General features: G+C 36.0%; 1 protein-coding gene across 3 annotated transcripts in view; it reads right to left on the bottom strand.

Annotated features, from left to right (window-relative positions):
- The window catches only part of BRMS1L (BRMS1 like transcriptional repressor), a 30,581-nt gene extending 16,525 nt beyond the window's left edge, over positions 1-14,056 (bottom strand). Inside the window, exons 1-4 of one of the 3 annotated variants that reach the window (XM_038544513.1) lie at positions 13,764-14,056; positions 10,495-10,585; positions 6,084-6,211; positions 4,254-4,333 (exon numbers count right to left, since the gene is read on the bottom strand). In XM_038544513.1, the coding sequence (XP_038400441.1) occupies positions 4,254-4,333; positions 6,084-6,211; positions 10,495-10,585; positions 13,764-13,905 (441 nt within the window). In that variant the 5' untranslated portion in view covers positions 13,906-14,056. Of the gene's footprint in view, positions 1-4,253; positions 4,334-6,083; positions 6,212-10,494; positions 10,586-12,704; positions 12,811-13,763 lie in introns of those variants that run through there. The other 2 variants (XM_038544514.1, XM_038544515.1) reach the window with 2 other exon arrangements.
- Between the last annotated feature and the right edge of the window lie 790 nt (positions 14,057-14,846).

Genomic DNA, 14,846 nt, shown 5'->3' with positions numbered 1-14,846 from the left:
TATGGAGTTTCCTTAAAAAATTAAAAATAGAGCTATATGATTTAGCAATCTGACTTCTGAGTATATTCCATAAAAAAACTGAAATCAGGATCTCAGAGATTTTCACTCCCATGTTCACTGCAGCACTAATCACAGTAGCCAAGATGGGAAAAACAACCCAAATGCACACTGAAGGATGAATGGATAAAGAAAATATGGTATATATATACAATGAAACACTATTTAGTCTTTAAAAAAATTAGGAAGTCCTGCCATATGCTACAACATGGATGAAGCCTGAGGACATGATGCTAAGTGATATAAGCCAGTCACATAGGGACAGATATTGCATGCCACTGGATATACAAACTAGTCAAACAGAGAAGCAGATAGTAGAATGGTTGCCAAAGGCTAGGGAGGTGGGGAAATAGAGAGTTGCTGTTCAGTGGGCATAAAGTTTGTTATGTTTCATGATTAAGTTCTAGAGGTCTGTACCAATAGTTAACAATATTGTATTGCACTCTTAATATTTGTTAAGGGGGTAGATGTAATGTTAAGTGTTCTTAGCACAATTAAAAAAATTTTTTTAAAGAAGAACATAAGAAAAAGATAAAAGAAATTCCATAGGAGATAAGTTTTAGCTGGGAGCTCTGGAATGAGCATTCAGTCTCCAGGACTATACCATCCTTTTTGATCAAAGGAATCCAAGACAGTGCATAGTGGGGCATCTCATCATCAGTACCTTTGGCCTCCAGATCCGAAACGGTGAATGACTTTACTATTGTGAAAAGAACAATATGTGGATTTTCTTAGGACATAAAGAAGAAAATAACAGAAAAAAAATAAAGAATTAACAAACCCACCATCACACAGAGAATTCTAACACACCTCCCTCAGTAACTGAAAGATCAGGCAAACAAAAAAATAAGGAAACAGTCCATATTTATGTAAACAAATGAATTTAAAGTGTTACAAGGAATGAGATGAGATATTTGCATAGTTTCAAAGTACTTCTCCCCAAAATACTTATTAATCACAATGTGAAAAAAATGAGTGTACTAGAGAAACCTGGAAGACAGCACTTCAATCAAGTGATCAAAGTATATATCACCATATCAAAATTGTGCGCTGCCTGATAGAATTTAGTGAGAACACATCACTACTGTGATATTCTTACTGAGAGGCAAAACCCAACTCTAATCATGAAGAAATAGACCAATTCAAAATGAACATTTTACATAATAACTGGACTGAAATTTTAAATTTGTAAAGATCACAAAAGTCAAGGCAGACTGAAGAATTGTTCTACATTGAAGAAACTAATGACATGATAACTAAATGTAATGACAAAGACAATAAGTATTCTCAATAGGATCTCTGCTATAAAGAGTGCTGCTTAGACAACTGCTCAAATTTAAATGGGGTCTGAGGATTAGATGGTAGTAATATCAATGTACATTTCCTGATTTTGATGATTGTAGTATTGTTATAGAAGAGAATGACTCTCGTTTGTTGTCAGGGGTGATGGGGCTCATGTTGCCAACTCAATCTCATGTTCACCAGGAAAGTTCTTTTCTATAAGTATGAGATTGTTAAAATATATATACCATAAAGACAAGATGTACTAAGCGCTCATGGAACTGATAATTGCAATCTTAAAAATATATTTCTATGAAAGAGAAAAATATGGGATATTCCTAACTCATTTTATGGATCTTGAAAACAAATCAAGGATAGTATGAGACTTAAAAATTATGGGACGCCTGGGTGGCTCAGCAGTTGGGCATCTGCCTTTGGCTCAGGGCGTGAGGCCGGAGTCCCAAGATCGAGTCCCACATCCGGCTCCCTGCATGGAGCCTGCTTCTCCCTTTGCCTGTGTCTCTGCCTCTCTCTCTGTGTGTCTCTCATGAATAAATAAAATCTTTAAAAAAAAAAAAATTAGGGCAGCCCCAGTGGCTCAGCAGTTTAGCGCCACCTTCGGCCCGGGGTGTGATCCTGGAGACCCAGAATCACATCCCACGTCAGGTTCCCTGCATGAAGCCTGCTTCTCCCTCTGCCTGTGTCTCTGCCTCTCTCTCTCTCTCTCTCTCTCTCTTTGAGAGAGAGTCTCAAAGAGTCTCAAAGAGACTCTCTCTCTCTTTGACAGTCTCAAAGAGTCTCAAAGAGACTCTCTCTCTCTTTGACAGTCTCAAAGAGTCTCAAAGAGACTCTCTCTCTCTTTGAGAGAGTCTGTCATGAATAAATAAATAAAATCTTTAAAAACAAATTAATTCCTACTGGCAAGCATAGAAATGAAGCATCTAAACAAAATATTAGCAAACTGAATCTGTTAACTCATAAGAAAAATAGTCATTCCAGGAATCCAAGGATGGCTTAACATTAGAGAAAAAAAAACATGATTAATTCAATAGATGTAGACCAAGCATTTAATAAAACCTAACAACCATTCCTGGAAAAAACCAAAAACAAACAAACAAAAAACAATACTTAAAAAACAAGAATTAAAGTAAATTCCCTTAACTTGATAAAAAGAGCATTTATCAAAACCCAACAGTTAACATCATACTTATTGGAAAACCATAAGCAACATTCCCTTAAAATCAATAACACAACCACGATCTGCTTTCACTCCTTCTATCCCATGATGTTCTATTTCCACTAAGACAAGTAAAACAAGTAAGACAAGGATTAGAATGGAAAAAACAAACTGCCATTTTTCACCAATGATGTTATTATCTATATGGAAAATCTAAGAATCTATAATTAAATTATTAGAATTAAGAAGAGAGGTAGACAAGAAGGTTGGATATATTATCAATATACAAAATACTTTTCTTATACAGCAACAGGAAATAAACAGTAATTTTTTAAAAGATGTTATTAAACAACAAAAAATTTTAACAAGTGTAAGAGAAAAGTAAAATTATCAGTTTATTGAGGTATCAAGACTTACTAGACTGAAAGCAGTAAAAAACATATTATGCTATCAGTGTAGAAATAGTCAAACAGATGAATGGAACAAATTAGAACAGCCAGAAACAAGCTGCCAGGTAAGTGGACATTTGATATAAAAAAAAAAAAAAAAAAAAAAAGAGAGATGGTGGGAAAAAGATGGAATTGCTGATTCATGGTAAAACAATGGTGTATAGAATAGTGTTGACATCATCTATCCATATGCAAAAAAAAAAAAAATTAGGTCCATACTTCATAACACACAAAAATTAATTAGAGGTAGGTTAGCAATCTAAATATTAAAAAGCGAAATTTCAACCTTTGAAACGAAAATACATCTTTTTATCTCAAAGTGGGAAAGACACAAAAAGCACATACCATAAAGGAAAAATGACAAATTCAGCTACATTAGAATATAAAATTTTTGTTCATCATGTCATCAAAAAGGGTGAAAAGGCATCCCATTGTCTGGGTAAAAATATTTGCAAAGCATATAACCAGCAAAGCATTTGTATTTAGAATATATAAAGATCCTCTACAGTCAATGAGAAAAATAGTAATAGCCCAAACAAAGGCAAAAGATTTGAACAGGCACTTCTTAGGAAAACAAATCCAAGCAGCCAGTAAACATCAAAAAGATGTTTCAGCTCAGTTGTAATCAAGAAAATGAAAAAAAGACATTCCATCATTTTATATCTATCTGCTCTTGGCATTTTAATGATTTACAAAAATATAGTAAAATAACAAATTAAGGTAAGAATCATGATAGAACTTGTTCTCTTACTTCCAAGAGTATATTTATATCTTGTCTACGTTATATAAAAACTTATCTGTGAAATCAGCAGGTTTTTTAAACACTATTCCAATAGAGAACATAAAGAAAAATACATCAATTTTTCCCCATAAATAGAAAATTCTGCCCTAAGATGTGGAAATAAATCTAGAGAGTCAAATTAATAAACCCAACATTCTATCAATACCACTGGATATACATGTTTTGAGTCTTAACTTGAATATTATATTAATTGCACTAATATTCTCCGCAATGCCAAACGATATGATCATTACAAAGTCTTTTTAAGGTAGCAGTTGCAAAACTAAAATTATCTCACTTAGTTCTTTTCTATCGTCCCTTCTTTGTGTCCTACTTCCAATAAGGCTTCCACTGCAACTGTATTAAAAAAAAAAAAATTCACACAAGTGAGAAGCTACAGTACGATTTAATTTTGTCTCATTTATTTTATTTACTTTTTAAACTACTGCACTCAGAAAGAGACTTGAAGAGTTGAAATTAGCTTAAAAGTTAAGTAAAATAACAGTACCTCACAATGCTGGCGAGAGGCTTGAATTTCACATTCATATTTGTTCTTTACAGATTCTAAGCAGAGCTCTCTATAGATTCCTGCAACCAAACACAATCACTCTGATTATGTTAGCAGTAATGAGTTTCATTATCCCTTCCCTACAGGAATTCTGTCTGACTGTATTTTATAAGATGAATCAGGAAGGAATTGACAAATGATTCTAACTTAATCTTTAAAAACTAAAAATAAAAAGGCTCAGTTAAAATATATATCAAAACAGACTAGAGAACTAAGAATTTAAGAACTAGGAAGAAACTACAATGCAAATTTTAGTTCTTATAAAGAATACTCCTTAAGTGTTTGATAGAGAATGATCAAAATGAAAATAAAACCCCTTTCCTGCGAAAAGTAATCTCTCAGGACTCATAACGGAAATAGTCAATAAACTCTGGTTTCATTCATCATATATTCTCAAAGTAACAAGTGGATACCCAACAAAACCACTATTTTTTAAAGTATTTTTTATTTTCAGAGTCCAAAGCTTCCAAGAAGATTAAATGTACAAACTGATAACAAAATGTATAAACTGATATGATGTTTGAGTGCTCCTAACAGGGTTTTATCTAGAGAATGGATGCTCAAGAGAGTTTACTTAGAGCTACCAAGATAATAGTATAAAGTAGGCAACATGGCATGCAAAACACTGTCACAAAAACAGCAAACACAGAGCTTTAGATACATATACCAAACTCAGTGCCACAGTTGACCCTAGAAATGTGATTTTTCTTGTCCAGTAAAGGCATGAGACTATGCCATTAGCTACATATTCACACACACTATTCTTTGTACAATCAAAAAGTAAATGAATGAGGCCACAGAGTAGAAAAGTGAATAACAGACTCAAGTACTATTTCCTAAACATCCAGTAAGTCTCACTTAGTTCTTTTAGAATGTCAAAGAATATTAAGGACTTTGTTTATTTTTCAGGGTCCTAAGCCAATGCACAAAGACAGCAAATTAAGTATCACATTACCTACATATGTAAATATTAAGCACTCACGAATAATATTTGGCTTATGGTAGATTTAGTACAAAAAGAACTTATAATGAACAATGCCTTAGGTATTACATAATAGGTGCAGGAGGATCAATTAGTTCCCTCAAAAAGAAAAGAATCAGCATATCATTAGTTAAAATTCAGTCTTAGTCTAACTATGAATAATCATAAGTGATCTTCAAATAGATGTGTCTTTTGTCATGAGTGCTAGGGCACAGTTCTGAGGCTGGATCCCAACAACCAGAAGACTGAAATTTAACCACACAAGTATAGTATTTCTTCATTTATTTATAGCCACAAATGAATGACCAAACTTACCAACATAAAAAATTATCATTAAAATATAGGATTGAACACTAATTCCCTATTCCATAACATCCTGACCAAACATTTTGTAGGTGTTTTTATAAATTAAAAAAAATCCTATCACTCTTATAGATGAAAGTACTAAAAGCACTTAAATTGAATCTTAATTTATCTAACAAGAAATTAAACTAAAATAGTAACATTTGCTCTTAATAAAAGAATCATGTTTCTAATTGTTTTACATGTGGAAGTATCTTCTCAACAACACTGTGAGCAATCTGAGGACTTTTTTTTTTTGGTCTCCCACAGCAACAGAAGAAAGCAAAAGGCATTTAATAAAATAATTGTGGGCTGAGTGAAATACTCTGTTCACTATAAATATATTTGTGATTTCATTAACAAGAAACACTCACTTGACAAATACCTTTCAAGTCTAGTGAAGAGTTCATATTCTACTATATGGAAAAGATGTTTCACTTTCCTACCTGCTACCTTTGTACGAATTTGCATATTTTCTTGTAAAGTTGCCAGTGGTTCCAAATATTCTGGTGCTTTTCCAGCTATGACTTCTTGTAGTTTTGCATCCACCTGACTTAATCGTTCTTTATAAAGTCTTAACAAAGCAAAAATTAAAATATTAATTTTAAAAGCCCAACAAAGGCTAACAATTTACCATTTCTACACATTCTCTCTTCCTAATATCATTCATATACTAATAACCTACCAAATGTATCTTTGTCTTAATCTTAAGTGAAAAACTCAGTTACATTATTTGGTTTTATGTACATAATCACAAAGTAGATATTTTTCTTTTTTTTTAGATATATCATTTTTTAATGATTAATTCACCATACAAAAAATACAACTAAGATACTACTTTTTTGCACTCTAGATCTTTGGTTTTGTTTTAACTGCAGAACAATAAATCAATTCTAGGAGAAAGGGTCATTTAAATACTGAGTTTAAAAGAAACAAAGAAATCATTTTAAATAATTTAGATATAGGCATTACTAGTTGTCAAAATAAATAACTCTCTAGCTTCTCTCCATCTTTCCAGAAAAGGAGTCCATGTTATATTCGGCCTACGATTTTTACAAAGAGGAAATAAAGTGATGGAGGTAAAAAATAAGGCTACAGAACTTGTGATCTGGCATATCCAGTTTGTCTGAACTGCAAATGAAAAAGCTATAACAAAAGGAGTTGCTCAGCGGATGCGGAAAATGAAAACTGGGGTAGGGAACCCCTGTTGCTGTATTTATGAATTTACATACAAATACCCTAATTTGCCAGCTGTCATACCAATAACTTTACCCTGATTATCAATGATTGAGTACTTGTGACAAATCAATGTTTATTTTTGGCAATAATCCTAAAGAATAGAACTAACTCTTTTTAACAGGAAGATGTGGCACACCTAGGTGGTTCAGCGGTTAAGTGTCTGTCTTCGGGTCAGAGCGTGATCCTGGAGTCCCCGGATCAAGGCCCACATCCGGCTCCCTGTGTGAAGCCTGCTTTTCCCTCTGCCTATGTGTCTGCTTCTCTGTCTCTCATGAATAAATAAAATCTTAAAAAAAAAATAACAGGAAGATGTTTACATTGCCATTCTTTATGAAAGGCACTTTTAATTCTGGCTTTATGGCATTTTAAGGATAGCCTAAAAATTTCAAAGCAGATTAACCATTCAAGATCACGGAGGTGCCTGGGTGGCTCTGTCAGTAGAGCATCCAACTCTTGATTTCCACTAAGGTCATGATCTCAGGTTTGTGAGATGGAGCTCCACACAGGGCATGGAGCCTGCTTAAGATTCTTTCTCTTCCTCACCCTCCCCCTGCTCATGTGCATTCTCTCTCTCTCAAAATAAAACACAATTTAAGATTATTTTGTAAACTCTTTTTTTTTTCTTTTTGGCCACTCACTACTTTATCATAGTTGAATGAAGAATATGTCATAAGAAAGGCATGTAGTAACTGCTAAAAGAAACCACCGATTATGCTTGTAGGTGTTAGTGTAACTACCAGTTGGCTTTTGAAAACATTAGAGTACCTGGCTTTCATATAAAATTCTCTTTCCTCTTAAAAATATAAACCAATACAATTAAGATAATCAGGGAGGGGGATGGGGATGGGTTAAATAGGTGTAGAGGTTAAACGGTACATTGTGATGAGCACCAGGTGATGTATGGAACTGTTGAAGCACTAATATGGTACACCTGAAACTAACGTAACACTGTTAACTCATATAACACTGTATGTTAACTAGAATTAAAATAGACACCATCAATATTGGGGTTTATAACTGATTATAATCAGCATAAAGATTTATATGATGGTTCTGAAGGAATTGAGTAAGTTTGGGTGTTAATACAATAAATTTTTTTTTAAACAAAAATGAAAAAATTATCTGAGTTAACTGCCAATAATACATTATCATCTCTGGGTTAAATTTTTCTAAAACTCAAGATACGATGATAAAAAAATGTGTAAATTCAGAAAACTACAACATAATACTTATAGTTTTTGAGATCATAAATACAACTTTAGGCAAAATGCTAAAAAAGTGAGACAAATGATGACTGCACCTGAAAAACATCAAACTTAAAATATCAATAAGGTATCCCAGATAGGTGAATAGCAGCTTAAATGAACAGGATATGTGAATTAACAACATTCAATTAACTACCTTTCTAAAAGAATAGATTCCTCAAAATCAGTATCATTTCAACAACCTTGGAATTCAGATATAAACTCCTCAAAGGCAAGAATCAGGGGTCCCTTACCAACAACCACAATACTATTCAGAGTAGATGCCCAATTCATTTTTATTGGCTATGGAACATTGAAATAAATGGAAACTTGGGTGGTGTAAGTTCCTCTATCTTCTTAAGGAGGTGGAAGAATTTTCCACCAGCATACAAACTGCAGATGATGGATTTTCCGCCCTGTGAAGGGAGTGCTATTTATGTCCTATGGTGCTAGAACAGAAGAAGCAGGATAACACGTTGTTGTTGTTGTTGTTGTTTTATTACATTTCCCACCTCATCTAAGGAGGATTTGAGGCAGAGGTGTACACTACAACAGGATAAAAATAGCAATGAGGCAACTGGGGCAGATGAAAAAATAAGATAATTATAAACCTGGTATGAAGAGTAATTATTTCTAAAACATACTTCTGAATTCCAAGTCCTTGAGAAAGAATCGTATTAACAGTGGTAACAGGTCTCCTTTTAATACTTTCTGAGATGAATGAGGCTGGTGGGGGGACCTGGCTGGTGGTCATAATGAGCCACAAGAAAGCCAAAATCAAGGCAACTCCCAGCCTCAAGATGAACAAGATTAAGTTTAAAGAGTGACAAGCTGCAAAGTGTTCCTTTGTAATATATTATACTAGAACTATACAATAATTTTCATTTCTTGGATAACCATAAAATATACTTTAAAAGCTCAATAGGTATATCTTAATTAATTGTATGAGAATTATTCATTCATGGCTTACCTGTACTAAAATACAAAAATATAAATTTGCTTCCTCTTGTCCAGAATAATCCTGGATGAACTCTCCATGTTGCCCAAATAATGGATCCTCTGTGGATCCAAACTAATTTTAATTTAAAATTAATAATGTAAATCTTTAGAATAAAAAAATGATGTTTTTTAAAGCCAAAATTTTAAACTTTGGATTATTTATATTAATTTGTTGCACATTAGCTTGAAACATTTATATATTCACCTCTCATACCAATAAAAGTTAAGACCAGAAACGGCATAAACGGCAGGATTCATTTGGTAAATAAATCTGTCCCCTTTTAGTCTGGCAGATAACTCCAGATATTAAACATGTTTTCATCTCTTCTTTGGACCTCTCTAGGGAAGAAGTGGAATAGAATAAGCAGCAAAATTATGAAGAATTCATGAAGAGCCAGCTTCTGAATCAATTAGGATGTCCAGATTCTCAGAAGTTTCTTTCATTTACAATTCCAATATGTAGCTATGCCCCATGACCTTGCCAGCAAGTTCCAAAGTAAAAGCTCTTTTTTTTTTTTTTTTTAATCTTCATCTGTTCTGTTCTCTCAAACCACTACGGCTCATTCTTGTGTAAGTAACTGTTCATTAGAGTTCTGGTATTACGAAGAGGGGGGTAGAAAACAGTATCTAATAAGCAACCGCTATGTGCCAGCCAAGACTAAGAATTTCACATACTGTTCATACAATCCTCACAGTTAATAATAAAAAAGCTACTATTAGACCTTTTTAACCTCTGAAGAAAGCCTGGGTTCAGAGCCTATGCTCTTTCTATTCTACTATATTTCCTCCAAAGTAATGTGCCCTCCAAAGTAATGTGCCTCCAAAGTAGAAGGACACCATAGTACTTAGAGGCAGAAGACCTGGCTTAGTTTCTGATGAACTATGGGCAAATCACTTCACTCTTCTGACATCAATTTTCTCACAGATAAAATGGAGATAAAGCTATCTTCCAACCTTACAGAGCTGCTGCAAAAAGCAAACTAAATAATGTGAAAATATGTATGTACTATCCAATGTTGATATAATCATTATGCTATTTTGGGGGAAATATTCTCTTCTTCTAAGATTTTAAAAATGCTATCTTTATCCAATTACTTAAAGAAAAAAATGAAGCAGATTAGAAACAAAGGTGCAACCCAGGAGAAACATTTTAATTACCCATATACATATAATAATCTTATTATACCTCCCCAAAAACCTGCCTCAAAACCCTTAGTTAATGAGATCTTCAGCAGAAAAACTATAGATGAAGCCTCCTTCAGATCAGTCTCATAAAAAGGAAAATAGTTCAGAGTGAATATAATTTCTCTTGTGCTAATATACACATGACATGATTGAGATTCAGTGACAATGACCTTCTGACATTACTACTTACTGATCCTTGAGATCGGTAAACTGTTTTTCTAGATTGGACATTTCATCTAAACATTCCATTCTTCTTCTTTCACAGTCTTCATCATCCATTTCTGTTAATAAAAGGCAAATAGCAAAGAAGAAATTAATTTTATGTTCCAAATTATCTGAATGTTAGTTCAAATGGTAAAAAACAAAACAAAAAAACCACACACACAAAACTATAATATGAAGTTAGATATGCAAGGCTTATATTAAGCCTTAAGAGAAAAGGGTTGCCTGGGTGCTCAGCAGTTGAGCGTCTGCCTTCGGCTCAGGGAATGATCCCAGGTTCCTGGGATCGAGCCCGACTTTGGGCTCCCTGCATGAAGCCTGCTTCTCTCTCTGCCTGTGTCTCTGCCAGTCTTTCTCTATGTCTTTCATGAATAAATAAATAATGTTTTTAAAAAGCCTTTAGAGAAAATAAACATTTATCCAAAATAATTTCCACTACAGATTTCAGCTTAAAGTACAAATGACAGTTAAAGCTATAGCAATCTCTAGACCTTCTTATTTTTATTCATTTTTAAATCATTTTAAAGAGCTGACATCAAGCTATACTATATGAAGTAATTAATCCATTCTGGGCTTATTTTCCATCAACTCCACAGAACTTAAGCACCAAAATGATTATGTCCATTAAAGAATAGTGCTCAAAAACACTTTTGGAATTCTTTCAGAACTGCTTACATGACTGATTTGCCAGTCACATAAAAAGAAAACTAATCTCATTCTATTTACAAGATATCTTAGTCTCCTACTCAGATTCTCATTGTTCCCTCTCCCCAAAATATTGTGAGAAAAAAAGGAAAATGAAGAGAAAAACAAGCAAACTTTTCAAGTAAAGCAACTGTTAATCAGCAGCTCTCTTCCTATATTCCATATCTTCTATTTTTACATCACATATATTCAGCACTTCAAGATAAGTGAAACACAAGATGATCTGCATCTTGATCTGCAAATAAACGTCAAACTATGTGAAAGAATTAAGTTATGTTCAGTTATTTTCAAACAGCAAGTAACTATAGAGTTCATTTAACTTTCCTAACATTAAAATTATTTCTGGCTCTTAATAGGTTACTCCTTGGCTATTTAAAACTTGGTCCCTCAAGATGACTCATTTTCCAATATCTCTGGATAGTAGAGTTTATTTTGTAGCTTTAGGATCTGCTCAGTACCAATGTTTGAGAAGAACAAAACTGGAAGTTTAACATGAAAGACATATAGCAGAAAAGAAATGCTTTCACAAGAAGCAAAACTGCATAATTTAAGTGATGTCCTTGCACTTAAAAATTGACTTGTAATTCAAATTGTTATTACATGCTTCAAAATTAAGTTGTCCATTATTAATTGGGATAGAATAAAAATCAGTGAAAAATTACAAAAGCCAGCGTAAAAATTAGGGAGAACTTTAACAAATAGATGTCATTTCGTGAGATCCTAGTTCTCATCAAAAAAACAAAGAACACTTGAAGATCAAGTGTTCTACAGATCTAGAAAATGTATTTACGTACAGCCTAGATGTTCTTTCTCTGTACTGCTCACTTTTGAAATCTCACCTACTTTGATGGCTAGGCAGATGACTTCCAAATTATGCTTCTAATCCCAGCCAGGTTCCAATGCCACATTTCCAACTGTCAATTGACACTCTGAAGTAAATATACCACCATCACCTCATAAACAACATGTCTGAAATACTCTATCTTGCATCTTCATCTCAAATTTTTCACTTTTCTATTTCCATTCATGCTACTACCATTTTCCCTGTACCTGGGCTTTTTCTCCTACCTTCACTCCTAAACTTGCATACATCAATTCTGTTTTGTGCCTTTTGGGAAATCTTTCACATTTGTATCTTCTTTTCCTTTTCTAGTTCAGGTCCTTCTTCCAACAAAACTGGTTTCTCACTTTTTTAAGCCTTAAGCTCTAGCCTTTGCACTTTTTCTTACATTCCTCCCAATCCAACATACCACCCGAATTTATACCATCCAAATTCTATCCATTCTCCAAGATAATTAAAGTAAGCCCACGTTTTCAACTAGCCTTTGCTGGCCACCCTATTCTGAAAAGATTTCCTCTGCCTCTGAAATCCTAAAGCATTGTTTACAGGTAAGTATTCATCTGGCAGTTTACTCAAGTACTGATTTATGACAGCTGTTTAATTGAGATCAGATCATAACCATTTATTTATACCTCATACTGAGTGGTGCCCAATGCAGCTCAAGGAAATCACTCATAAATGCCTATTTGGAGATGGCTAATTTATTGATTGAAATTACATCCTTTCATGGAGACCTTTGAAAGAGAAACCTGAAAAAAAGAGGGTGTCAGGGCAATAACTGACCATCATCAAATCCTCGCTTTACACGGCCAAAATCAGGCCAGGACAAATTAAAGTTTCATCCTCGTCAAATGGAAAGAAGAAAAATAATACAGGCAATCACATATCCCATTTCTTTTTTTAATAACCATCCTAAAAGTTTGCAAAATTGACCTTGATATTAATCTGCCCTCCGACCCAAAAAACCTGAAGCAGCCCGAAATCAGAAAAGGTCGCAGGAATAAAGATTTGGAAAATTTCAGAGCTGCTCCAAATCGGCCAATTTATAAGCATATATGAAGACCCAAAACCACCCCTGACGTGGGCTCTCCTCTAGTCTTGCAAAGTTCAGACAGATGCTGTAAATGGGACAGCTCCAGCCCCCGCAAGAGTGCTAATGTCAAGTATTGACTGACAGGCTTGGAAACTGCGATTAACAAATTCTAAACCAGCAAGAGCCAGCACAAATCTAACTAATCTCGGCCCTGACAACCCACCCATGTTGAGAAGGGTTGGAAAGATTAAAAAAAAGAAAAGAAAAGAAAAAGGAAAGAAGTCGGTGGTCTGGGGCCAAGAGGCATTTCCAAGGTCTTCCAAACAAGCTGCGGGGCATTTCCCGCTTTGGTCCAGTCCCGGGCACTGCCCGGAGGTCCCCTGGGCGGGTCCCACGGCGAGCAAGGCGGCGCAGCGTCTCGGAGCTGGGCGAGCCCAGGCCCGCGCCCGGTCCCGCCCCGCCGGCAGGGACCCGCCTGGAGCCAGGCAGCGCCCCACGACGAGTCCGGGTGCTGCCGAGGGCCGGGAGCCAGTCTCCGCCCCTTCCCTCTCTCCCCGCCCCGCACTCCCAGCAGGACGCAGCTGCCCGGCGTGCGGAGAGCGGCCTGTCGTGCGCCCCGCGCGAGGACTCCGGCTCCCGGCCCCGCTGGCTTGCACACCTGAGCTATCTCCATCCTCGGAGACCGACGAGCTTTCCGTGTCCTCGTCCTCTGAGCTGCTCCCCTCGTTTTCGGCGTAGTCCACCTCCATCTCATCGTGATGGTTCGTCTCCTTCTTATCCCCTCGGGAATGGACTGGCATTTTCCAGCCGCGCCGTCGCTTCCCACTCCCGGCGCCCAGCCCAGCCACCGCCGCTTCAATGAAGGGCGCGCCGAACGCCCCGACCCACCCAGCGGCCGAGCGCGTTCTGAACCCCCTCAGCTCCTCCCCGCCCCCGGCCCGTGCCTCACAACCTAACCCGCAGGCTCTGAGCTGGGAGCTCTGCCATTGGTGGAGGCAGTCCTCCGAGCCGGGGGGGTGGGGCTTCCCCTGCTCCGGGATGGTTGGTTGCCCGTAATTACGGCGCGGCCTTGCAATGTGTGTCGGGAGTCGTAGTCCTTACTGCTCAGCCCTGCAGGGGCTGCCGCCTTCCAAGCTTCAGCAACCCTGTTCACTTCTTGCTTGTGGACTTCAAGTCCCACAAGGCACAAAACCTGACAGACTCGCTCGCAGTTTATAAACTAAACAGAAACAGATTGTGTGAATTTGGACCGTATTTATTCTTTTCCCGCCAAATGATTGTCCAAGCTCCAGTGCCATCCAAGATGTTACTGTCAGATGTGAGAAGGTCTTTTGCCTGAGGGTTTTCTTCCTTTCTTTGAGCCTGGAGGAACTGGAGAAACTTCCACCTAAGCACCTTTATTATCGTTAATAAGCTTTTTAATTAATAAGTGCAGACGATGACTTGTACTTTTTATGTTGCACAAAAATCTTTAAACCGTTCTTGAAACACTTGCAATCAACAATATAGAAAGGGAGGAAGTTTTATCTTGCCATTTTCATCAAGTATTTTTTGCATTCATTTTTTTACTACATACAGCCTGAAGATGCCACTAGGCTTGATTTTACTTAAATTTTCGATGAAAAATACACATTTGACTCAATGAAATGTTAGCTTTTCTCAATGATGGTAAAATAGACAAGGAAGTCTCAATAAATATCATAATCCATAATCATAATAACTCCTATTAACTGACTACTTT

Source organism: Canis lupus, chromosome 8 (assembly GCF_011100685.1).
Source record: "Canis lupus familiaris isolate Mischka breed German Shepherd chromosome 8, alternate assembly UU_Cfam_GSD_1.0, whole genome shotgun sequence".
Classification (NCBI taxonomy): Eukaryota; Metazoa; Chordata; class Mammalia; order Carnivora; family Canidae; genus Canis; species Canis lupus.
This window is presented reverse-complemented; position numbering and strand designations above follow the sequence as displayed.